General features: G+C 34.5%; 1 protein-coding gene across 12 annotated transcripts in view; it reads left to right on the top strand.

Annotated features, from left to right (window-relative positions):
• The window catches only part of RHOT1 (ras homolog family member T1), a 68,781-nt gene that overhangs the window by 38,232 nt on the left and 14,227 nt on the right, over nucleotides 1-16,322 (top strand). For 7 of the 12 annotated variants that reach the window (XR_014019296.1, XM_081270840.1, XM_081270845.1 and 4 more), the window contains exons 11-19: nucleotides 227-347; nucleotides 4,689-4,773; nucleotides 5,134-5,279; nucleotides 7,111-7,211; nucleotides 9,190-9,320; nucleotides 10,444-10,527; nucleotides 12,291-12,410; nucleotides 13,784-13,986; nucleotides 15,014-15,109. Coding sequence is in view for 10 of the 12 variants with exons in the window: in XM_081270840.1 (XP_081126966.1) it covers nucleotides 227-347; nucleotides 4,689-4,773; nucleotides 5,134-5,279; nucleotides 7,111-7,211; nucleotides 9,190-9,320; nucleotides 10,444-10,527; nucleotides 12,291-12,410; nucleotides 13,784-13,986; nucleotides 15,014-15,109 (1,087 nt within the window). In the remaining 2 variants the exon portion in view is untranslated. The remainder of the gene's footprint in view (nucleotides 1-226; nucleotides 348-4,688; nucleotides 4,774-5,133; nucleotides 5,280-7,110; nucleotides 7,212-9,189; nucleotides 9,321-10,443; nucleotides 10,528-12,290; nucleotides 12,411-13,783; nucleotides 13,987-15,013; nucleotides 15,110-16,322) is intronic. The other 5 variants (XR_014019297.1, XM_081270844.1, XM_081270846.1 and 2 more) reach the window with 1 other exon arrangement.

Raw genomic sequence — 16,322 nt, forward strand, 5'->3', positions numbered from 1 at the left:
AACGTAATTTTGGCCCTTTCATCCAGTGGTGTCTTGCTGAGCTGGGTGTATATGTAACTCAACTCTGAAATGAACTCTGTTTCATTAGGCAGTTGTGAATTTTATTTTGATCTTCACCGTGAAACTGGTATATTAATATTTACAAATCTAGCTCTTGCAATTATATGCTTTTCTCTTGTGTGATTCTGTACCTTCCTTTACATCTATTGTATTTACTTTATTTCAGGTTTTCTCTTTTTACACACGCTGTTTATCCAGAGAGGGAGACATGAAACTACTTGGACTGTACTTCGACGATTTGGTTATGATGATGATTTGGATTTAACACCTGAATATTTATTCCCCTTGTATGTACCTTTGGTTTTCTAATTTTTTTTCAAATTGTTTTTTTAGTTGTTGGTGGACTTTTTTATTTTATTTTTTATATGTGATGCTAAGAATCGAACGCAGTGCCTCACACATGCCAGGCAAGCACTACCACTGAGCTATAACCCCAGCCCACTTGCCAAGTATTTTTAAGTTTTATTTAGCATACAGATTGGCAGGCTTCAAGCTCCTCAGGAGTAATTTAGATTTATAGGCAAAGATTTGTAGCAGGGTTTCTCAGTTTTGCCACTATCAACATTTTGGACCAGATAATTCCTATACAGCCTGTCCTGTGCATTTGAAATATTGGGCATACTTAGATGGCAGTAACACCTCTTTCTTTCCTTAGCTGTGACAACCAAAAATATCTCCAGAAATTGCCAGGTATCTTCTTAGAAACTAAAGCATCCATCCTTGAGAGCTACAGACTTATAGCAGGGCTCAAATTCTTGCCCCTCTTCTCACAGAGAATACAAGTTATGTTTTTTTAATTCATTTTTACTGGAGAAGGAGAAAAAGAAGCCATATAAACTTGGTTTTGAGTCAAGAGATCAAAAATATGCATTTTTCTTTAGTTCTTCAATTTTATAGCCCGTTATTAGCTCAGGATAAAGTATTTTCCCTAAATACCTGGTCAGTTTGTTTTATTTTCCTTTGATAATGCTGTTTAAATACTGTTTATTTAAAAGTGGACCCAGTGCCACCTCATATAGAAGAGTGATGTGCCATAGGATGCCTCTTCTTTACCCTGGGGACACGGACTTCTCAAAGTTCATGACTTCCCAAGATCTGGCTTTGGAGCCTTTGATCTTTCTTCCTCCCTTTTTCATGGTGTTATTTCATAATGTCGTTTTTAAATTTTAGAATCACATCTCCAGCTAACTATGTAATGCTTCAGAAAGACGTAGTTGTTTCCTTCCCCATTGGAATCAGAAGTCTTTCAGATTAAATTCCTGGTTCTTTCATCAGTTCTAAGTTCAAGCTTTGCTTGTCTAAGGTACTAAATCTTGGCTCAAGTTAATTTCCCAGAGGCTGGGGTTGTAGCTCAGTGGTATAGAGCTTGCATAGCACATGTGAGGCCCTGGGTTCGATCCTCAGCACCACATAAAAATAAGTAAATAAAGATATTGTGTCCATCTACAACTGAAAAAAAAATTTTTTTAAAGTTAATTTCCCAGATTTTTTGATAAATACATAATGAATGAATTAGTCCTAGGACCCCTCAAAAGTTTTCTTTCTTGTGCTGTTTATGTGGGCCAATATATTCTATAGGTGGTTGCTTATTGCTTTTTTAAGACAGTTAGGAAGTGCCATCTCTTATTGCTTTGTGGCTTATACTAATCATCTCTTTGAGTTTCTTTATACTTTCTGCATTTAACATTCTGTAAAATAATCTCCTAGAGCCACCATTTGCATTTTTATTTCTTATTAATCTTTCTGCTCTGTTCTTCACCTTGCTACTAGATTAGTGTATGTGTACATTTACATACATATACACAGAAATTTGGCTATGTCACTTCTCTTCAAGGCACAGCATAAAGTCAAGCTTCTTTTTTTTAATATTTATTTATTTTTTTTTTAGTTTTAGGTGGACACAATATCCTTATTTTATATTTATGTGGTGCTGAGGATCGAACCCAGTGCCTCATGCATGTTAGGCAAGCGCTCTACCACTAAGCCACAACTCCAGCCCCCAAAGTCAAGCTTCTTAATGTGGTATCTGAGGTCATTCATAACCTCCTCTGCTCATGCTCTCCCCTGCCTTCATTCTAGAAGTAAATACCAAACTATTTTTAGTCCACAAAACATATGTTGTTTCCTACTCCAGGCTTTCATCTATGCTTTTTATCATTCTCTCTCCTTTTCCCCAATCTTATTAGTGCCTCATACTTCAAGTTTCATTTAGGTGACAGTGACTTTTAGCAATATTGACACCTTCCCACTCCCAGGCCAGAGATGTTCCCCTCCATGGAAGCTCTTCTAGCATCCTTAACTTACGTACTTAGCACTTACCTCATTCTGTTGACATCTGTTTGTGGTCTACCTCCCACTTGAATGTGGTTCCTTAGAAATAGGGAGCCTATCATTATCAAAATGACACACAAAAAAAATGGTAAAGATGAGAAGAAAAGGAAACTCTCAAACACTGTAGGTGGAAATGCAAATCAGTTCAGCCATTATGGAAAATACTATGGAAGTTCCTCAGAACAACTGAAAATAGCTAGGCATGGTGGCACGTGTCCATAGTCCCAGCGACTTGGGAGGCTGAAGCAAGAGAATCACAGTATAAGGCCAGCCTTAGCAATTTAGCAAAACCCTGTCTCAAAATAATAAATAAAAAGGGCTTGGATTATAGCTCAGTAGTAGATGTTCCTGTCTGTATTCAATCTCTGTAATAAAAACAAAACAAACAAAAAAACCCTGAAAATAGAGCTACCATCTGATCCCATCCCTTGCTACTAGTTATGGAATTATTAGATCAGAGAGATACCTATACTCCTGTGTTTCTTCAGCACTAGTCACAATAGCCAGGATAAGGAATCAACAGAAATGTCCATCTATGGATGAATGAATTTTTAAAATAGCGCATATATATGATTGAATATTATTCAGCCATAAAAAGGATGAAATCCTGTCATGAGTAGAACTGGACGACATTATGTTAAGTGAAATAAGCCAGGCACAGAAAGACTAATATCACATTTTTTTACTCATTTGTGGAAGCTAAAAAGGTTAATCATAAAGAAGTAAAGAGTAGAATGGAGGTCACTAGAGGTAAATAAGGGGAGTGATGCAGGGTAGATTATTAATAATGGGTATCAAAATACAGTGGCAGGGGGAGTAGTTCTGTTTTATTTATTTATTTATTTATTGTTTTATTTATTTATTTTTATGTAGTACTGAAGATCTAATCCAGTGCCTCACATGTGCTAGTCAAGTGCTCTACCACTGAGCCACAACCCCAGCCCCAGTCTATAACAATTAATTGAATATTTCAAGATTAGAGAAGGATGGATGTGGTGGCCCACATCTGTGATCTCAGTGGTATGGGAGGCTGAAGGAGGAGGATTATGAGTTCAAAGCCAGCCTCAGCAAAAGTGAGGCGCTAAGCAATTCAGTGAGACCCTGTCTCTAAATACAAAATAGGGTTGGGGATGTGGCTCGGGTCAAGTGCCCCTGAGTTCAATTCCTGGTACAACAAAAAAAAAAAAATTAAGAGTTTGAATGTTTCCAGCATATAGAAATGATAATATTTGAAAAGACAGAAATGCTAATTATACTGATTTGATCATTATACATTGTATACATGTATCAAACTGTAGTAGTATATATCCCACAAATAAGTATAAATAGGGCTGGGGTTGTGGCTCAATGGTAGAATGCTCGTGTAGACAAGTGAGGTGCTGGGTTCCATCCTCAGTACCACATAAAAATAAATAAATAAAAATAAAGGCATTGTTTCCACCTACAAGTAAAAAAAAAATATTAAAAAAATAAGTGGGCTGGGGATGTGGCTCAAGCCTGGCATGCATGGGGCTCTGGTTTGGATCCTCAGCACCACATAAAAATAAAATAAAGATGTTGTGTCCACCAAAAACTAAAAAATAAATATTAAAAAATTCTCTCTCTCTCTCTCTCTCTCTTTTAAATAAGTATAAATATTATATGTCAGTTTAAAAAAAAAAAGTAGAGAGCCTGTCTCCCTAATACCTAGTTCAGTGAATTTGATTAATATTTATTGAACTAAATTTAAGATGGTTCAAAAGGTGAAATAACATCTATTCATATAATTTTCAAGTTGTTACATATTGGCATTGATATTAAGGCCATAATTGTGATGATTTGTTTATAGGGAAAACAAATCTATTATAGTTTAATCATTACTATTTGTAAAATTTTAATCATTACTATTTGCCCTTCTGATATTTGGGAAAAGATCTATGTTATTTTTTTTTTTTTAGAATTTTTTTTTTTAATATTTATTTTTTAGTTTTCAGCAGACACAACATCTTTGTAAGTGGTGCTGAGGATCGAACCCGGGCCGCACGCATGCCAGGCGAGCGCGCTACCGCTTGAGCCACATCCCTAGCCCAGGATCTATGTTATTTTGGAAAAAGCATTTGGAAAAAGCATTATTATGACTCTTCTGAGGAGTGTTATACTCCAGAGACTTACCCTGGGAAATTCTAAATGCTCCAGGGGAAGAAAATTTTGTAAATAGTGGCATCCCACAAAAACACTTGTTGCAATTTTGTATTCATTTCTTAAATTAAATTTTAATATTTGATTAATGATTTATTTTTTAATTTTTTCATTAACAGGCTAAAAATACCTCCTGATTGCACTACTGAATTAAATCATCATGCATATTTGTTTCTCCAAAGCACCTTTGACAAACATGATCTGGTGAGCATTTAACTGACATTTTCCATGATATATGGTAAAATATTCTTCTGTGGGAGATTTTTCTCTGTTTCCTTAGCAATGTGATACTTATGTATGTAGCCCAAACTGTTCAATCTCTCCAAGTGCAACTAGCAAAAATATTTTCTACTTTTACTTTCATTGTTTTCTTGGGGATGAAAAAATGTAGTTTCTGATAGATTCATTATTATATTTTTTAGTTTTGATGAAATGTAAAATTTCTTATTGTTTGTTAATTCACATTTTTAGAGGCAAGTCTTTCATGGACTATGGGGATTTTGTGTTTGAGAATTATTCTCTTGGATATCTAAACATTATGTATACTTCCTTGTGTTTTGTCAGGATAGAGACTGTGCTTTGTCACCTGATGAACTTAAGGATTTATTCAAAGTTTTCCCTTATATACCTTGGGGACCAGATGTGAATAACACAGTTTGTACAAATGAAAAAGGCTGGATAACCTATCAGGGATTCCTTTCCCAGTGGACGTGAGTATAGAGCTCACTTCTTTCCTCTAGAACCACCACTAGTTTAAAATTGTGGTATATTATATTCATCGTTTTGTAAGCTTGTCAGAGCCTATGAAATGCTTCAATCATAACTGTTTCTTAAGCAGGATTTGTAGTGCTGCTGGGATTATAAACACTTTATAGATTTATCAGGAAGGGATTATTTTCTTTTGGATGATGTACTAGGAAACAGTAATCTAAGTCTTACATCAAAAATGAACTTCATTTTAATACTTTTTTGTTTGATTAAGAAAATTGGGGCTGGGGTTGTGGCTCAGTAATAGAGTACTTACCTGGCATGTGTGAGGCACTGGTTTAGATTCTCAGCACCGCATATAAATAAATGAATAAAAATAAAGATCCATCAAAACTAAAAATATATATAAGATTTAAAAAAAAAAAAAGAAATTTGGAGGGCTGGGGTTGTGGCTCAGTGGTAGAGCACTTGCCTAGCATGTGTGAGGCACATGTGGGTTTGATCCTCAGCACTGCATGTAAATAAATAATTAAAATAAAGGTCCATCAACAACTAATAAAAATATTTTTTTAAAAAAGAAAGAATTGGGGCTGGGGATGTGGCTCAAGTGGTAGCGCGCTCGCCTGGCATGCGTGCGGCCCGGGTTTGATCCTCAGCACCACATACAGACAAAGATGCTGTGTCCGCCAAATACTGAAAAATAAATATTAAAAAAAAAAAAAGAATTGGAAGTGACATTGCTATTGCACAATTACTCCTTCAGCATATGAGGAGTAGCATATTTTATTGGACACTGAGGTCTTACTGCATTATTTGTTGTTGTTAATAAAATTTTAGTAAAGTTTAGAGAAGATTTGTCTACAGTTTTGTTATGTTCTGGTTGACATTGTATTTAGTGTCTTCAGGGAATTCCCTGGTCTTGTGTGATGACATAATTATTTTAACCTTGGTGAGACTAACTTTTTCAACATTAGGATCTTTTTTCAAATACATAAGAAAGGATAGCTGATTTCAGAAGTCTTTTAGTTATTTTTGTTCTTTTGTCAATCCTTTTCCGATTTTTTAAAATTATCATTAAGTCTTCAGCTGGTCAATATTTGCAGAACCCACCGTGTTCCCAACCCAATATTCCCAACCCACTTGGGAAGCAGATAATTAAAATATTCCTACTATAATTTTTAAAGGCACTATCTGCTTATCTGTGTGGCATTGCTTTCTCTGGCAGTGGAATAGATAGGGGAATTTGCCCCATCTTGCATTCTCTTCCCTTTCTTTCTGCTTTAAGAATGGCAGTATAGTTGGGGGGGGGGGGTTGGGTTGTGGCTCAGTGGTAAAGTGCTCGCCTAGCACATGTGAGGAGGCCCTGGGTTTGATCCTCAGCACCACATATAAATAAATAAATAAATAAAATACAGGCATTGTGTACAACTAAAACTAAGAAATAAATTTAAAAAAAATAAAAAATGAATGGCAGTATAGCAGTCAGCAGTGGTGGTGGTATATGCCTTATAATTCTAGCAACTCTGCAGGTTGAGACAGGAGAATCACAAGTTTAAGACCAGCCTCAGCAACCTAACAAAACCTTGTCTCAAAAAATAAAATAAAAAGGATTGGGGGTGTAGCTCAGCAGTTGAGTGCCGTTGGGTTCAATCCCCAGTACCATGCCAAATAAAGAAAAAAGAATGGCAGCCCCATGGTTGGGTACACAGGAAATTGAAGTAGTATGACAAACACTGGGTCTAGTAGGAAACAGTTTTTGAGCTGTTGAAAATGTTTTCCCCTCATGAGTGTTCATTTAGGAACTTTTCACCGTGTAAACCTTCCCTTCCTTAGGCTCACAACCTATTTAGATGTACAGCGGTGCCTAGAATATTTGGGCTATCTAGGCTATTCCATATTGACTGAACAAGAGTCTCAAGCTTCAGCCATTACAGGTAAGCGTTGGCTACTATTCAGTTTATGATTAGGAACATTTTTAGACTCTAGTTTCAAATGTTACAAAGAATAAAAGTAAACTCATCTTCCTTAGTTTTCCATGTCTACACTGTATTAGTTTTCCTCAAGATTTAGTACTTTCTTTTGAGTTGTGATGCCTGATTTTATTGTTTGTCAAAAAAAAAAAAAAAAAAGAGTAGAGTTTTTGTTTCTAATATACTGCCTTGGGATACTCCACTGATGAAGATGGGGAAGAACTATGGACATTAAAGGGTTTACCAATCTGTCTTGCATTTTAATTTTCTTTGAACATTAAAAACAATGCCAGGCTAGGGTTGTGGCTCAGTGGTAGAGCGCTTGCCTAGCACGTGCGAGGCCCTGCATTCGATTCTTAGGACCAAATAAAAATCAATTACAACTAAAAAGTAAATCTTTTTTTAAAAAGGCAGTGGGAATTACTGTCATCAAAATGCCACTTAAAAAGAAAGAAAGAACAATAAAAATAAAGGTCCATAAACAACTAAAAATATATATAAAAATTAAAAAAAAAATTTGGAGGGCTAGGGTTGTGACTCAGTGGTAGAGCACTTGCCTAGCATATGTTAGGCCACTTTAAAAAAAACTTAAACACTTGATCTTGATTTCGGTCTGGAACTAATTATACATTTATCAACTTTGTAATCTTTTTCCTTATTAATAAATCTTTCACAGATCTTGAATTGTAAACCACACATTCTTGCCAAAGCAGTGTACTTCATTTAAAGGAAATTCATAGGTATGAAAATAAGAAATTTAGCAATTGGTCATTATAGGATTTTCTTATATACCAATTGATGGAAACTCTGCCATGTGTTACAGGAAGCTCTTACAAGAAGCTAGCCTTTTTTTAAAAAAATAATGTTATTGTATTTTTTTATACCTTTATTTTATTTGTTTATATTTATATGGTGCCGAGGATCAAACCCAGAACCTCATGCATGGTGGGCAAGTGCTCTATCACTGAACTACAACCTCAGCCCCAGAAGATAACCTACTTAAACTGACAGAACAAGTACCCTTTCAAGTTCTTAACTAATTATTAGTATTTAATTCGGCACCAAAGAGTAAGCAGTTAATTTCTAGCCAGCTCTGGGGTTCTTTCACTCAAGAACATGTTGTGAACATCTTTGCATATCAATAAGTATACTTCTATATATCTTTAATGTGAAATATTGTGCCATTATATAGTATTCTATAATGTACTTAACTATTACATAATTGTTGTGTATTTTTATCATTTTGATTTTGCTATAATCAGTAGTGTCTGTGATGGGCTCTACTGTTGTTGTACCTTTGGGTATAGCTTAAGGAGCTTTCTTTACCTCAAGAAGAGATGTCCCATTTTCCTAATGGTACAATATTGTTTCTGTCATGCTTTTTTTGACAGATTGATGCCTAAGAACCCAGCTAACCCAAGAGTAAAAATCTCTTTCCAGCTCCAAGAGGTTGCAGGTTTCAAATAGCATTCATAGTTGATAATTTGTTATGCCAATAATTTTTTTTTTTTTTTTTTTTTGGTAGTACTGGGAATTGAACCCTTAGCATTACACATGCTAGGAAAGCTCTCTACTATTGAGCTACACTCACATTCTATGTGACAATAACATCAAATTAGATAGGATATAATGTTAGATATATTCATTGTAATTTTTATTCATTTTTAGGATATTTTCCTAGTAAAAATATACTGCTTATTTTATGCAAGCTATCATTTTTTACTGAAAGTTTATAGTCAACTTTCAGAAATGCATCATTTCCACTAAGTTATACCCTTCTGCATTATAGGTAGTACTTTATTTTACATAAGCTTGCCTATTTTATGTGTTTTTGTAGATTAGATACTGCATAAAAGTGATAAATAGCAGTACCTTATTTTGAGAAGGTGGAATGAAGGCTCCAAGAATCTGGTACATATTTAGTGTTTCTTTTTCTTTTTAGTAACAAGAGATAAAAAGATAGACCTTCAGAAAAAACAGACTCAAAGAAATGTGTTCAGATGTAATGTAATTGGAATGAAAAGCTGTGGGAAAAGTGGAATTCTTCAGGCTCTTCTTGGAAGAAACTTAATGGTGAGAGTTCTCAGAATATAGATTATATCCAACAAATTTCTGTAGTTTACGTAATTTTTATAGCCATTATTAACCTTTTTAGATGATTACTAGAGCTCATTGCCCTATATATATTAGTAAAGTGTTTCATTGGTGTTAGCTGTGTGTGTGTGTTTATATATATATATATATATATATATATATATATATATATATATATATATATATAAACACACACACACAGCTAACACCAATATATATATTTGGTGGTACTGGAGATTGAACCCAGAAAGCATGCTCTACCTTTGAGCTGCATCCTCAACCCTTCTATTTTTTGTTTTTTATTTTGAGACAGGGTATTGCTTGATTGCTGAGGCTGGCCTTACAGCCCTCCTGCCTTAGCTTCCCAAGTAGCTGGGATTAATATGCATGTGCCACTGTGCCCTGCTCTCATTTGCCTTTTTTCTCCTCCTCCTCCTCCTCCTCCTCCTCCTCCTCCTCCTCCTCCTTTTTTTTTTTTTTGTTTTTGTTTTTGTTTTTTGTTTTAACATGTATAGGGCATGATGTCACAGGAAGGCCAATATATTCTGCTTCCTGTGATGAGTAAACCCAGATTTCTGTTGGGTGTGTTGTAAATAGAGAAGCCATTCATCAGGTCTCCTCTCCTGAACACACCCCTCATTTTTAAAAACAACAGTTATTTAGATGATGATTAAATGACTACACATACGAAAGCACCTCAAATAGTCCTTGGCAGGAAATAAATGCATGGTAAATCTTTCAAATTGAATACTAATACCTAGTTCTGTTTACTTTGAGTAAAACTGACATATTTCCAGATGAGGCCAATATCAGACCTAACTATAGTGTAATGTGATTTGTCAGCAATGGCTCTAGAATCTACTTTCAAAAATACAGTTTACTTCCTCTTAACCGACTGCTTTTGCTTTGTGCAAAACAAATGCATATTTTTTCTTAGACCCTAAAAACTAAAAAACATATTTAACATCCCTTTTATGCTGATAAATAGTATTTAGTATAGAGAAGAATGCCCTTTTATTTATAACCCACCTACACGTGTGTGTATTGATGAAAACTAGTAATTCCTTCCTATAAATATTGAGATGTTTGGTTTTGTTTTCAGAGACAGAAGAAAATCCGTGACGATCATAAATCCTACTATGCAATTAATACTGTTTATGTATATGGACAAGAGAAATACTTGTTGGTAAGAAATTCTCAATATAAAAATTTTAATTGGTACATTTTAAAATGACAGAAACAAAATTACTTTAATGTCTGAATGTAGAATCTGTGTATGATTTCTCCCCCTCCTGGTTTGTTTCTTAGAATATTAATTCCTTTGATCTATGTGATTATTACATGAATATACATATAAGTAAAAAAAATCACCTGTAGAAAGTAAAACAGAAGAAAATGAACTTACTTTTTAGTCTCCCATTTTGACTTTTTAAAAATTCTACTGCTATTCACTAAAAATTAATATGAAAACAGTGCTGATGCTTGGTTGTTTACCTATAATCTGAATCAAGTTTATCTACTTAGCAGGAAGGAGTATAGCATAAAAATGTATGAAAGGATCTGACTGAAAAGATACCACAAAATACAGTAAAAAGAGATTCAATATAACCTTGGTCCACCATTGATAAGTTCTGTGACCTTGGGCAAGTGGCTTATTCTCTCTGAGCTTATTTCTTAATAAGTTAGCTCCTCAATGAAAAGTTTCTAACAAATAATAGACATACTAGAAAATTCATTTGTCTATTTCTTTTTGGAAATATTTGTTTTACCAAATTATCACATTGAATATTACATATATTTTAGTCTTTCTGATGTTTGTCAGCTTCTTATTATATCCCTTTGTCTCCTAGTCTCCTATAAGTATAGTTTTAGATATTAGGTACTTAGTTAATATTGTTGACTGTTAATTTTCCTGTTTTTTTATTATTATTTTTTAATTTTTTAAATATTTGTTTCTTAGTTTTTTTTTTTTTAAGGTGGACACAATATCTTTATTTTACATTTATGTGGTGCCGAGAATCGAACCCAGTGCCTCACGCATGCTCGGCGAGCGCACTACCACTTGAGCCACATCCCCAGCCCCCTATTTTATTATTATTACACTATTTTTGCAAGTTGTATCTTTCATGTCTCTGACTATGCATGCTATAATAGTATTTTATTTGAATATATTCAGTCACAGCTTCTTTTTTTCCCCCAGTATTAAGGATTGAACTCAGGGCCTAAGCACATGCTGTACCACTGAGCTGCATCCCCAGCCCAGGATATTTCTTTAGGAAATATAATAAACATTGAAAAGATAAGGCAATGCAGTACAATCAAATGACTTTAATTAAAAAGTCTTTTGCTTAGTGGTTTTGTTAGGAGAAAAGTTAGTGTGGTAAGAAAAATAATACACTTGGCAATTATATCTGAGTTCACATTTTGGTCTGATGACTTCTTAGGTATGTTGTCTTTTGTACTTGACTTATTCTAACCTGTTTCCCTATCTATAGAGTGTAGACAATACACAGAAAAGGCTTGCCAGCAGCACATCAGTCGTCACTGAATGCTAGCTTCTGTAGATTCTTAATCACCACCATTTTTTTTTTTAAAGAGAGAGTGAGAGAGGAGAGAGAGAGAATTTTTTTTAATATTTATTTTTTAGTTCTCGGCGGACACAACATCTTTGTTGGTATGCGGTGCTGAGGATCGAACCCGGGCCGCACGCATGCCAGGCGAGCGCGCTACCGCTTGAGCCACATCCCCAGCCCTCACCACCATTTTTAATGCACAAAATCAGCAAAAAAATACTTGTTTGTTTATACTTTCTACTTCTAAAAATGGTCTGAAAAGTTATGATTAACCAGGAGTTTTTTATTAGGATGTCCAACCAAACAATTATAATACATCATGACTTTATCAAAATTGTGATACTTGTGTTTCTCATTATCTTTTTCTTTTTACCAGTTGCATGATATCTCAGAATCGGAGTTTCTAACTGAGGCTGAGATCATTTGTGATGTTGTATGCCTGGTATATGATGTCACTAACCCCAAATCCTTTGAATACTGCGCCAGGATTTTTAAGGTTTGTAGTTCTTATAGACTATGATTAAATATAATTTTATATGGGGTTTTAATGAATTTCATGATGTTTCCTAACCAGAAAAATGCAACAAGATCATTGGTGGAGCTTTTAAAAAATATATACATCTTTGCCCTATTCCTGAAGGTTCTGGTTTTATTCTGCAATGGTAGAGTCCCAGACATATGTACTTTAAAAATTTTCTTCCACACGTGATTCTGATTTGCATTCCTGGTTAAGAACTTTTGCTTTAATGGAGGGTTTTCTTAGCTGTTAGGAATGCATGTGGAGTATGTATTGCCATTTACCCAAGAATAACAGCCAGAGCAAGGGGATAAACCAGAGTCTTGGAAAGTGTATCAGTCACTTTGAGATTATCAGCAAGATTCAGTAAGAGGAAAAAGCTACAAATAGAAAGGTATTTATTCTAGTGTTATTTTTAATAGCCTGAAAATAAAATATTCCAGATATCCAACACTATTAAAAGATGGTTTTCTAGCCGGGTGAGGTGGTGTATGCCTGTAATCCCAGCAGCTCAGGAGGTGAAGACAGGAGTTTTCGAGTTCAAAGCCAGCCTCAGCAATTTATCAAGGCTCTAAGCAAATCAGTGAGACCTTGTCTCTAAACAAAATACAAAATAGGGCTGGGCATGTGGCTCAGTGGCTGAGTGTCCCTAAGTTCAATCCCTGGTACCAAAAGAAAAGAAAAAAAGATAGTTTTTTATATTATGATAAAATAATCTAGAAGATTAAGCAACCATGAAAAGTGATAGTTCTGAATTCTGAAAAATAGGGGAGATACAGTGTTACATTTTTAAAGAGTTACATCTAACATGACTGCAACTATATAAACATATATAAATACAAGTACTCAAGGATTAGAGGTAATATAAAAAAATGAAAATAGTCATTTTTAGTTTAGAAGTTAGGCGGATATCTCTTATTTCAAAATGTTTACTGTGTTTTTTTTTTAATTTAGTTGTAGTGGATACGATACCTTTTATTTTATTTATTTTTATGTGGTACATAGGATCAAACCCAGCACCTTGCACGTGCTAGGCAAGTGCTCTACCACTGAGCCACAACCCTAACCCCTATTTTTTTTTTTTTAATTTAAGAAATATATTTTAAAATTATAGTGAATCTAAAGAGTTAGGATTGGTTTCTTTTGTTACCTATATTAGAAAAGTTGGGCTAATCATATTTATTATATCAGACTGTCCTTAGGCCACTACCAAACTTTACCTCTTGGGTCATTTTTCCTCTTTGAAACTATTGTTACTTTGCCTATTCAGAGAAATTTTTTAGTTCACATTGAATTGAATAGTAACTTTTGAATTCTTCATCAGATTTTGATTTCATTTTTTTATTTCATAGCAACACTTTATGGACAGCAGAATACCCTGTTTAATCATAGCTGCAAAATCAGACCTGCATGAAGTTAAACAAGAATATAGTATCTCACCTACTGATTTCTGCAGGAAACACAAAATGCCTCCACCTCAAGCCTTCACTTGCAATACTGCTGATGCACCTAGTAAGGATATCTTTGTTAAACTGACAACAATGGCCATGTACCCGTAAGTACCTGCTCTGTCTTCATTTTCATGTTGCATGGTTCATGATAACATTGCATGCCATTATTAGCCATGAGGGGGGAATCTTTGTCATATAGAAGTTGTTCAGCAACAGAAAGAGACTTTGTAATGAGAAGGTACAAATTTGAGCAAATCCAAGTTTGGTTTGGGTACCATAGTAAAATAATACAAACAGTGCTTCTTACGATGTTTGTATATTTTTGAGTAGGCTATAGCTCTCTTAACAGGATAATTTAATAAAGCACAGCCTCCCACCCAGCATTTAAAAATAGTCTTAGTGCAATAAAATGGGGTTAACATCATGTTGCTTTATGCATTTCCATACACAAAGTTCATTTTTATATTTGTTGATTAATTGACCTTGAGTATGTGAAGGATTCTAAAATCTTTTGTCAATTTATGTTGAACATGTGATTTCAGGATATTGTGTCTTCTTTAAGTGCTATTTAAAAAAGTATTTATAATTGGAATTTCCAGTATGTAAATGTTTTGCATTAAGTATTATGAGCCACAAATTTCATGTACATTTATTATATATCTATACATACATATATGTGCAAGCACGTAACTGGTTATATTCATAATTTACTAACTGCCTTAAAATTGCATGGTTCTTAATGGCATTCTCCTCAAATAGTGTGTTTGTATAAATTCTGTTTTGTAACAAAATAGTTTTTCAGGCAGTGCGTTTCTCAGGTCTCTGTAGCTTATGCTATATTTTATTATATTAGTTTCTAATTATTTGCCTTCTTATGAAAACTACAGTGTAAAATAGAGTAATAATCAAACACTGCTACAAACTGAGGTTTTCCAGACAGGTGTTAATTTGTAAAGATTTTTAAAATCAGTTAATTTTCCTGGTATTCCATTAACTCACACTTTAAAAAATGCAACAAACCTTTACATTTCTATTTTATTAGAAGACAACTTGTTCCTATTAATATAAGATAAGCAAAACTTTATTTATGTTTTACCGTTGCTTTAAAACTCTCATGTATGTTATCTACAGAGAGGATCATTACAGAGACAGACTCTCCCGAGACATGGGCAACACTGATAGAATAGAGAATTTGAGAAAAATCTGGGTCTTTCTAAAAACTGCTTTGTAAGTTACTTTTTCTTTATGACTTCTTTAGAATTTTGTTTACATTTTCTTATAGGGTGACCAAATCTCCTTTCTTGCTATAATTAACATTTAGTAATTATCTAGAAACGCACTGCTTGGTCAGATTTAACCTGTTTATTATGGTGTCGTCTTTACTATGTAAATGTACTTTCAAAAATCTTGTAAATAACTGCAACTGTGTTTTTAGATCTGCATCTTTAAAACAGTTTACTTTAATTCTTGTGTGTGTGTATATATATGATAAATGTACATACATGGACACTTGTTTATATGGTTAATCCCAAACTACTTCTCATGAAGCATCTCCCTGTTGCTAAGCATACTTTGCATCTCTCCTTTTTGGTGGGTGGAGCCTTGTGTATGTTGAAGAATCAGATTCAATTTATAAAATAACAGATGGATTCCAGTATGACAGCTGGCAGTGACTTAGTAGCAGTGCTATGTTCATCATCACAAGTCAGGTTTTAAAAAGAAATGTCTTTTGAGCATTAATTTTCAAAATTAATTCTTGTTTTTCTCCATGTTGAGAATTAGGCATTATTGGGATGCTGCTAATCTCCACAACCATGCTACCGTGTGCTGTGGTCTCATCAGATCTTACAAGCTAAGCCAAGTCAGATTGGGCCAGTCCTTTGACTGAGAAGCCTCTAAAAATGATCAGGTGTTACAGGAAGTGATGGCATTGAATCATCAGGCGCTCTTCTGAATGGGTTCTGTGCCAGTGCCTCTTCACGGGTGGTGTGATGGTTTTGTATGTCTGAGTGGCTCCGATCACTGAACAGTCATTGGAGACCCCCTACTTTGGTAGATAGGGCCTAGGTGATATGGGTTGCCCCATGTGCCTGTACCAACTAGTGCAACTCCACTCAACCAGAAAGGAGTCAGAAAGCCTCCCTAAATTTCATATCTAATTTCAATTGGATCCATTGTTGATTTTTACATCCTTACTCAGAGTTTCATACTATCATACTTAGCTGCTGTGTTTTGGTAGCAGATGAAATCAACCCTATATTTTGTTGGAAATTTATGAAGCACTTTGATTTCCTTTGGGAGCCAAGGTGCTTGATGAATTAAAGACGATATTGTTCATATCTTCTCAGGGTTGAATATACTCATCTTTTGACTCTTTTATGTATTTGTCACTCTTCTCCTTCCTGGTTTTCAGGCATGTGTGTATGCTGAGGGAGGAGGA

This window comes from Spermophilus citellus (genome assembly GCF_964194105.1).
Source record: "Spermophilus citellus genome assembly, chromosome: 17".
In the NCBI taxonomy this organism is placed as follows: Eukaryota; Metazoa; Chordata; class Mammalia; order Rodentia; family Sciuridae; genus Spermophilus; species Spermophilus citellus.